This window comes from Cebus imitator, unplaced genomic scaffold, assembly GCF_001604975.1.
Source record: "Cebus imitator isolate Cc_AM_T3 unplaced genomic scaffold, Cebus_imitator-1.0 Scaffold111, whole genome shotgun sequence".
Lineage (NCBI taxonomy): Eukaryota > Metazoa > Chordata > Mammalia > Primates > Cebidae > Cebus > Cebus imitator.
This window is the reverse complement of record NW_016107426.1, coordinates 16,333-26,968: the sequence shown is the minus strand read 5'-3', so window position 1 is coordinate 26,968 and position 10,636 is coordinate 16,333. Positions and strand designations below refer to the sequence as shown.

The window sequence follows — 10,636 nt, the reverse complement described above, 5'->3', positions numbered from 1 at the left end:
TAAAAATACAAAAAATTAGCTGGGCATGGTGGCGCGTGCCTGTAATCCCAGCTACTCAGGAGGCTGAGGCAGGAGAATTGCCTGAACCCAGGAGGCGGAGGCTGCTGTGAGCCGAGATTGCACCATTGCACTCCAGCCTGGGTAACGAGCGAAACTCCGACTCAAAAAAAAAATAAAATATAACTGTATCAAGATCATTTGAAATAGTTTGGGCCAGGCATGGTGGCTGTTCCTGTAATACCAGTGTTTTGGGAGACCGAGGCAGGAGGATAGCTTGAGGCCAGCAATTCAAGACCAGGCTGGGCAACTTATTGAGACTCTGTCTCTAAAAAATGTATATATTTTTAAATTCAGCTAGGCCTTGGCACAGTGGCTCACACCTATAATCCCAGCACTTTGGGAGGTCAAAGTGGGAGGATCACTTGAGTCCAGAAGTTCAAAACCAGCCTGGGCAACATAGGGAAACCCTGTCCCTACAAAATGTTTTTAAAATTCCAGGCATGGTGTCATGTGCCTGTGGTCCCAGCATCTTGGGAGGCTGAGGTGGGAGGATTGCTTGAGCCCAGGAAATCAAGGCTCCAATGAGCTATGATCACACCATCATACTTCAGTCTGGGCAACAGAGTAAGACCCCATCTCAAAAAATAAATTCAGCTGGATTTAGTGACAGACATCTGTAGTCCCAGCTGCTTAGGAGGCGGAGGCAGAAGGATCACCTGAGCTCAGGAGTTGAAGGCTGCAGTGAGGTATAATTCCACCACTGCACTCTGGCATGGGCAACACTGAGACCTTGTCTCTAAAAAAAAAAAAAGTTCGTTTTACCTATAATAGGTATTTTAATTCTACCCTTCTGTTGTCATACGCATAAGTTATTTGCGACATAGGGAAATTCCATTGAGTTACAGAAAATATTTAATGTTTCTAATCAATATGTTAGTATTTTGGGATTAAAAATAAGGTGAGATGAGCTACCACATGAAATGAGGAAAACTAATAGACCATAAATTTGTATTATTTTGTTGTCTCAGACTCAATGTTTTCTTTAAAGAGTTCCATTGTGATTTATAGACTGGGCTATATGTATGTTTCTCTTGAATGAAATAATTTATAGAATTGGCACATGTTGTTTTCTTTCCCACTCTAAAGCACATCCAAATCCATAATGGCTGCTGCTGGAGTACCTGTTGTGGAGGGTTATCATGGTGAGGACCAGTCAGACCAGTGCCTGAAGGAGCATGCTGGGAGAATTGGCTATCCTGTCATGATTAAAGCCGTCCAGGGCGGAGGAGGAAAAGTAAGGTTGTGCATGCTTGTGTTCGCCATTTCAGGCTCATCTTCTTTGTTTTATTTATGTGGTAGTCATAATCTTTTCTCTCTTAGGGAATGAGGATCGTTAGATCGGAACAAGAATTTCAAGAACAGTTAGAATCAGCACGAAGAGAAGCCAAGAAGTCTTTTGGTGACAATGCTGTGCTGATCGAGAAGTTTGTAGACACACCGAGGTGGGTTGATCTTGTTTTTTTCTGACTCAGATTTTTAAAATTAAATTGGAAAAATAATGCATGCACACTTTATAAAATATAAAACTTTAATAGTACATAAGTATATTATTGTAAGTTTAGTTTCCCAGTTCTATCCTGTGATGTAACCACTGGTTGTAGGATGGCATGAATTCTTCCAGGCATTTTCTATGTGAATAGAAACGTAGATACATATACATACAGCAAACAAAATACATACCTAAGAACAGTGAATAGAGTCTTACACACTAATATATCACAGACCTCTTTCCATGTCAGTAAATATTGGTCAGCCTCATGCTTTTTGTTGGTGACCTAGTGGTTCCATGATCTTGATATACCATTAATTCATTCAGTATGCTTCTTGTTGGTGACATTTAGGGTTTTTTTCAATATTAGCAAATTATTGTAATAAATTCAGTTATATTTATAGAACTGCATGTTAGTTGACATGCTCAGGAAATGGAATTAATTTCCTAAATTGAATTTTAAGTGATTTACTAATAATAATAGCAGCTAACACTTGTATTACACTTATCATGTGCCAGATTTTAAGAATTTTACACATGCTAAATAATCTTGCTGTTCTTCTAATTTGAATGTAATTCTTACAATAACCTCATTAGGTAAGTACTATTTTCATTTTACAGGTGAAGACACTAAGCAACAGAGTGGTTGTGTTGTGTTAGTTGTCTGAGTCTCTCAGCTGTTAAGTAGTAAAGCTGAGATTTGAACCCAGGCATTTTGACTCCAGAGCTCGTATCTAAGCCACTGCACTAAGCTTCTCTGGATACCACTATAGGAAATGCAATGTGAATCCCTATTTTTTTTTCTGGAATGTTATTTTCATGTTTGTTGTTTAAAGTAAGATGCTGATTATAAAGTTTCTCATTTCATAGATTTTTATGACAGTTGTTAAAGATTTTATTTATATATATATATAAATTTTATATATTTAAATAAATTTAATTTTTATTTAAATTTTATATATAAATAGATATATATTATATATCTATTTATATAAAAATATATATTTAAAAAATATAATATATAAAAATATATAATATATTTATTATATATTATATATTTTAAATATTTATATTATACATTTATATATATAAATAAATTTTTTAACAATTGTCATAAAAATGTGAAATGAGAAATGTGAGTGTATATATACACACACACACGTGTATATATAAAAAATATATATACACATACATTGTGTGTATATATATAATATTTACAGGATATAGATATCCTGTAGTAATACTGTATAATACTTACAGGATACTTATAATACTTACACATACAGCATTACTTAATAATACTTACATATAATTGTAGGATATTATAATGCTGTATAATACTTACAGGAGAGATATATGTAAGAATATATATGTAATAGATATATGTAAGAATATATGTAATATATATGTAAGAATATACATATATGTAATATATATATGTAAGAAAAAAATATATATATATATTCTTACATTTATCTCTCCTGTAAGTATTATACAGGATTAGTGAAAAGAATAATTCATTTGGGAACCATGACTGGAAAAGAGATTTACCTTGAAGGTAACAGACTTGAAGCTTCAGGCACTTCTTTGGCATTCACCTCTTCTAAGACCCTGACCTAATTTTGTATTTGCGGTTTTGTATTCTTCTCCTTAAAGGAGGCTCCCAAATTGTTTTTTGTTACAGCCCGTATAAAACTGAGAACTGTCCTAAGCATGGCATAGTCAATGAGATTCAATTAGAATTTGATAGTTAAAAAAAAGGAAGTCAATCTTAAAATTGGTAAATTGACTAGGAGAACACAGCCTATGCCATCTGTCAGTGGGAAGTAAGTAAAAAAAAAAAAATGGAGGCAGTTCTAAGGTAAATTGAAGGCTTCCTTTCAAGAAAGAATAGGATAGCCATCCAAATTAGCATGCTCTTAAGTTAGAATTGTGGAGACATCAGTAGCTTATTTCAGTAACTATGTAAGTCAATGCCTGCAACATTTTTTGAAGATGTAAGTTCTGTACTTAGGAAATGTTAGCCATACACTGCCTCACATTGTAATGTATTCCCCCAACAGCTGAAAAACCCCTGGGAATCAAAGACCTGGTAGTATATACATTTTTATTTTTTTGTATATATTGCCTGGCATACTACTTTCATTGTAATAGGCATCAGTAATATTTTTTGAACTATAGAAGTAATATGAATACATTACAAACTTTTGGAAAATGTGGAAGATGGAAAACAAAATAACCCATAATTGTATTCTAATTATTGTATTAATATATTAATATTAATATTTCTGTATATAGTCATGTGTTGCTTAACGACAGAGATGCATTCTGAGAAATGCATTGTTAGGCAATTTCATTGCTGTGCACACATCATAGAGTGTACTCACACAAACTGAGTGAGAATGGCATGCTTTCCTAAAGGAATCAAACTTGACTTTAAAGCCAATAGAAGCCCCTGGGGAAAACTGGTCTCATTCCTTGTCTACACCCTCTCTGTATAGGTCTCCTAACCTGTAGTAAGTAAGGAATGTCACTTTCTGACAGATGCAGGTTATCTTGGGACCTCATGAGGACCTTTTATCAGCAAGGTCCTTACGATCTGTATCTTGTGCTGACCTCCTATCTCTTTCTGTGATTAAGAATGCTTTAACTTACTACTGGAAATGCAGCCCAGCAGGTCTTAGCCTTATTTTACCCAGCCCCTATTCAAGATGGAGTTGCTCTGGTTCAGATGCCTCTGACATTTCCCCCCTTGCTTTTATAAGAGAATGCTTAATCCTAAGGGTTGCAGAGGGACAAAGATCCATCATCTGTAACCTTCAGGCTGAATGGGGCAATGATATTCCTGCTAATTAGGCTCTCATGTTCAGGATAGAGAGGAGCTCAGTTAGAAAGCATCAGTATGTCGAGGGCCACTCATACCTCTTGAGTTCTGACAAAAGGTGAAATCTGGAAGATTAATAAAATAAGATTAATAAAAAAAATTTGGCAAGCTTATCCTGCATTTCTACACAAAGAGTACAACAATAATATATTTCACAACAGTAAAGCACAATAAGCAAGATTATCCCAAGTTAGCAAAATTAGAATGGTTTCCATGAACTGGGCAACTGTTGGAACCAAGCTGATATAGAGTTGCTAGATGATTCCAGTACGTGCCCAGGATTAGAATATTGATCCAGATTTTTACATTACCAGTCCCTCTTGTTTCTTCTGAACAGCAGCCACAGGAATAAGCAGGGTTAGTCTAAATTGCAGGGAAACTCAAAAACCACTGATGAGACTAGAATTTAATAACAAGTATACCATAGTTTTTGAAACATAATTTTTCTTGCTCCAGTTTTCCATTTTTACTAAAGACAAATCATGGTAAGACCGATTTGCTTTATTATACATGGCCTGATTATTTGTATAAAGTGCAGCAAGAATAATTATTTGCCATATAGGCTTTTAAAGTTGGTTTTGATGGAACTCTTCCATAAGGACTTGCAAAGAAGACCTTTTTTTTTTTTTTTTCTCAAGCCCAGCCCACCCATGGGTTTATACCCTGAAATACTATGAGTTAAGTAAATTTCTCTCCTCTTGAGGTCCCAAGATAACTTGGGGCTCCTGGATCTGTCAGAAAGTGACATTCCTTATTTACTACAGATTAGGAGACCTATACAGAGATGGTATAGACAAGGAATGAGACCAGTTTTCCCCAGGGGCTTCTATTGGCTTTAAAGTCAAGTTTGATTCCTTTAGGAAAGCATGCCATTCCAGTCAAAGCCTTGGTAAAATAACCTGTTTCTCCAGTTGTGTCCTGTTGCAAAAGAAAACAGATTCTTATTGCATTTGTGCAAATAACTATATTGCCATAAGTTAAGATCCTCACAAATAGTTTCCAAATTCTGGAGAAATCAGATAGAAACAAATATGCTCCAAATTTTGTTTATGAGTGTGTACATTTCTTAATTGTTAAAAGCTGTGAATAGCTTAAAAGAAAGGTTTCCTTCACTCTGAAAAACCAGAGGATCAGCAATGTTTTAAGCAAAAAGTCAAAAAAGATTACTTTAGACTTCAGTTCATGCAGTCAACTCCTGCTTGATATACATGAGCATTGCAGCTTTCCATGAGAGTTCTGAAAGTTTCTTTTTCCCTTTTCTAATGTCACAATCTCCAAACTTACATGAAACCTGCATTCAAGAACGCATGCTAGAGTTGTATAGTTTATTATAAATCACCTTTTGGGCCTGGGTGCAGTGGCTCATGACTGTAAAATCCCAGCACTTTGGGAGGCTGAGGCGGGTGGATCACCTGAGGTTAGGAGTTCGTGACCGGCCCAGCCAACATGGTGAAACCCTGTCTCTACTAAAAACACAAAAATTAGCAGGGCATAGTTGGCACGTGCCTGTCATCCCAGCTACTTGAGAAGCTGAGGCACAAGAATCGCTTGAACCTGGGAGGCAGAGGTTGCAGTGAGCCAAGATTGCACCACAGCACTCCAGCTTGGGCTACTGAGTGAGACTCAGTTTCAAAATAATAATAATAAATCTCCTTTTGAAGAAGATCAAAACAAGACAGTTGTCTATGGATGGCAAAAAGCTTTAGGGCAACCACAGTTAAAAACACAATTGACAAATTTGGTTACTTCTGTGCCATACAATGATTTTATGGAACAATTATAATGTACACCAAGTTATAGCAGAATTATAGGAGTTTCCCGTTATTTTGGAACACATACTATAACATATTTTTACAAATATAGCCCAAAGAAAGCTAAACACCATTTCACATTTGACACTGCTTCCTGTATGAGTTTTATATCAAATAAGCCCTATTTCACCTTTACATTAGTGTACTATTAATATTAAACCCAATTTTCAATAAAACCTTGTTGACATACGTACCCAATTTTAATGTTTGACCATAAGGTGAGGTTCTCATAAACTTTTTAATAACCCTTTACGAATTTTTGTTAAAGAGCAGATCAGTGCTCTAAGCAAAACCTGTTGTGCTTTTATTCCAATGTTCAATTTCTGGAAAAACTGAACACCCCTTTAACCTGAGCCAATATGTTCACACACACAATTTCTTTTACAAGATTAATTTTTCACAAACCTTCCACAACTTGCTTAAACCTTTAGCTTTATCTTATCTAACTTAAAATAATCCTTTAACTTTATAATCTAGGCACAAAAAAAAATCCACATTCGTATGCCTTCTTATAATCTTTTACCAAAAACACATTTCACTTTCCTTACACACCTTACGTGTAGAATTGACGTAAACTAAAAGGCATTACACATTTTACTTTTCTGACAAAATATTTGACTTACGCACTTATTTTTAAACCAGATAATCAAAGCTGTTTCATATCACACACACAACACATAAATACACAGGCAGACAGAAGAAAAGGATTCATTCCCTAAGCCAGGAATTGAACCCTGAACCTGGGTCACCATTGTAAAAAAACAAAGCAGGGCCACATGGGTACAAGGTCAAGCCCCCAAGGACATAGAAGGCAAGAGGAAAACCTCATCCAGTTTTCTTTCAGGGACCTGCGGCAAAGTTTATAACTGACTAGTACCCTGGGCCACCTTGAACAGTGGGCTTATGGGATTCTAAGCCTGTGTTTTAGCCTGAGGTATACCTCTTTATGACAGAACAAAGCACACTAGATTCACTACAGCTTAAGACTGGCCTCACAAATTCCTTTTTGTTAGTTAAAAAGCAAGGAGAGAAACAGCGATTTTTGCCATTCATTCAACCTGTTTGCACAGAGGGGAAAGTGGAGGGAAGGGAGAAAAGCATTGCTTGTGGAAGGTGGGGAAGGCAAGGTACTCAGGGAGGCCAGAGAAAGACTCGCCCATTTCAGGCAGCCACTTGTCAGTTAGGAAGGGATCTTTCCTAGCAGTCCCAACAGCACTCAAGTTTCCCCTTGTAGGGAGGTAAAAGCTCCCATGTCTCACCATCCTGTTTATGCCTAATCCTGTCGCCCACCACTGTCAGCAGAGTGCAAGGCAGATTAATTCAAACAGAATAGCAGTTAACATTCATAGTGCCAAGCCCATTCTTAGCCGAGAGGGACATTACTGAGAGGGGCTTCTAACCCCCTAAATCTTAGGAAGGAATCTAACTGTCCTAAGTTGGGCCTCCAGCCAAAGTTCAGTCAAGCATGCTTGCCTTTTAACTCCACTAAATTGGGCCTCAAACCCAATTCTGTCCTTTACCTGGGTATATGCACCCCACTTATCCAAAGCTGGCCAATCAGTGCTGCAATCTTAGGAGGGTCAGAGGGTGTCCTCAGTATTGCCCCTTCCGTGGTTCACCAGAAAGATGTTGCCCTACCGGCACTTACCCAAAGTTAGCTGTTGGGTCGGGATTTCCTTAGTATTGTCCCTTCTGTGGCCACCAGAAAGGTGCTACTGGACAGGAGTCCTGATCAAGACCCCAAGAGAGGATTCCTGGATCTCACACAAGAAAGAATTCAGGGCGAGTTCATGCAGTAAAGTGAAAGCAAGTTTATTAAGAACGTAAAGGAGTAAAGAATGGCTACTCCATAGGTAGAGCAGCCTCTAGTAATAACATTTAAATATCATGAAATTGTACTGTGTATTCTTTATGTCCTGCTAAATAATTACCTGTTGAACTAATGGAGTGCCAGAAGATTGTCAGAGTGGTGCTGGTAACTAAGAAAAGTCAATATCAAAATATTTTTTTAAATTTTATCAGAACTATTTAGTGTATCTGAAAGACTGGGTTACGAAATCTCTTGAAAGTGTAATATCTTAGGAAAAAAACACAGAAATCAGATTCTTTCTTTAGACGCTGTGCTCCAGAAACTCTAAGTTAGTTAAAGCTACACAGAAAAGGGTTAATCAGAAAAAGGTAAGACTGATTTAGTGACTGCAGAAATCATAACACAGATCTTCATTGAACTTCCCTTATAAGCAGCCAAAGGAAAAGTATTTCCAGCCTCTAAGACCTCAGACAAGAACTGCTCTGTGCTCTTGATGCGGCCTCCTACGTATTCCCTTCATAACCTGGAGTGCCTGCTATAGTGTTTCCTTACCTGGAGCAGCTAAAAGATGAGGGAGAGTCAATAGAAGTGATATGTGTTAGTCCATTCTTACGCTGCTAATAAAGACATACCCAAGACTGGGTAATTTATAAAGGAAAGAGGCTTAGTGGACTCAGTTCCACATGGCTGGGGAGGCCTCATAATCATGGCAGGAGGTGAAGGAGGAGTACAGCCATGTCCTATATGACTGCAGGCAAGAAAGCATTTGCAGGGGAACTGCACTTTATAAAACCATCATATCTTGTGAGACTTATCATCACGAGAACAGCACGGGAAAACCCACCCCCATGATTCAGTTACCTCCCAGCGGGTCCCTCCCACCATACATGAGGATTATGGGAGCTACAATTCAAGATGAGATTTGCGTGGGGACACAGCCAAGCCATATCATGGTAGAATTTTACAATTGGAATTTGAAAAACAAGCACTTCAGCTCCAACATGTAAAGAGCTTGAAAGTCATCACTCACATCCAAAAACCAAGAAAACAGCTGAACAAAATGAGTAAGTGACTTTAGAAGAACCATCAGAGAATTGACGCCACGGGACAAGCCTTCACTCTCAAATCTGGACAAGCATGCAAGTACAGTGAGTCAAAGCCAGATGAGTTTACCTGGAGCAGAAGCTGCTGGATCTCTAACACTTACATTGGAGTTTTGAAAAATGGCTGAGGCTAAGTGTGGGCCAGTGTGAAAGTGAGAAACTCCTTGGGGCCCAGTCTTAGAGGGACCTCCCACTTTCATGGGTTTTGCCTCCAAGAACCTCACCAGGTTCTCACAGTAAAAATCCAGGGGAAAAAAAAAAATCCCTTATGTTTTACAGCACGGGGAGGGGAAAAGTAACCATTTTGAAAGAGATCGGTAGCATTCTATTCTCCCTAACAAAGGAAATTCTAACTCCAAGGGAAATGTCTCCAGAGCCTTTTTTGTTCTAGGGAAAAGGTAGTTAGCCAACCACAACCTCCTTTATAGTCTTCCAATATCACCTAAGGGAGAAAAGAAAAACAACTAAGAAACGCTTCTCGGCACAAACACAAGACCACTGAAAGACTGAGATTTAATCATAAGTTTGTAGAATGCTTTCCCTCCCCACACCCTACCACCATGTTGCTATGTTTGTGTCCCTCCAAAATTTACATGTTGAAGCCTAACCTCCCATCCCCAAGGTATTAAGAGGTAGGCCTTTGGCAGGTGATTAGATCATGAGTGCTCTGCCTTGATGAATGGAGTTAGTTACCACAACAAAAGAGTTTGAGGAACCTATTTGCCCCTTCCCTCTTCCTTCATGTGAGGACACAGCAACGTGGTGTTATCTGTGAGGAACAGGCTCTCACTAGACACTGAATCTGCCAGTAGCTTGATCTTGCATTTCTCAGCTTGAAAACTATAAGAAATAATTTTCTGTTGTTTATAAGTTACACAATTTAAGGTATTTTGCTATAGCAGTACAAAAAGACTAAGACACATGTCTTCAAGACTCCAGTATAATAACAATGGATTACAAATGGAGAAGGTCTAACTATGTAAGAAGGAATTCTTAGGGAAACCAGAGACACTGATATTAAAAGCAAAACACAACAAGGACACTAGAGGATACAGAAACTTCTGGCACCCACAGCTACTGCAGACATTAAACACAGCCTGCTTGCTAGCCAGATTAACCTGAGGCCTCACCTTAAAAGACAGTTTACCTTAGATCCTATTACCTAATGCATCATGTTCTACTTTTAACAAAACAATTAAAAAGCATGCTAAAAGGCAAGGAAAAAAAAGCACAGACTAAAACAAAGTAAGCAGTACTGGACTGATATGATACAAATTTAGGAATTATCAGATAAGGAATTTAACTGATTAATATATTAAAAGCTCTAATGGAACAAATAGACAACATGCAAGAACAGATACATAATGTAGGTAGAGAGATGGGAACACTGAAAATGAATCAAAAGAAAATGCTAGAAATAAAAAACATTGTAATAGAAATGAAGAATGCACTTGATGGGCTCATCAGCAGGCTGGACAT

At 37.7% G+C, this 10,636-nt stretch overlaps 1 protein-coding gene across 1 annotated transcript in view; it reads left to right on the top strand.

Moving 5' to 3' along the window:
- LOC108311040 (methylcrotonoyl-CoA carboxylase subunit alpha, mitochondrial-like) overlaps positions 1-10,636 on the top strand; it is a gene marked incomplete at its 3' end in the record, with an annotated part of 50,187 nt that overhangs the window by 29,237 nt on the left and 10,314 nt on the right. The window contains exons 7-9 of the mRNA XM_037741918.1: positions 885-958; positions 1,147-1,294; positions 1,381-1,502. Of these exons, the coding sequence (XP_037597846.1) occupies positions 885-958; positions 1,147-1,294; positions 1,381-1,502 (344 nt within the window). The remainder of the gene's footprint in view (positions 1-884; positions 959-1,146; positions 1,295-1,380; positions 1,503-10,636) is intronic.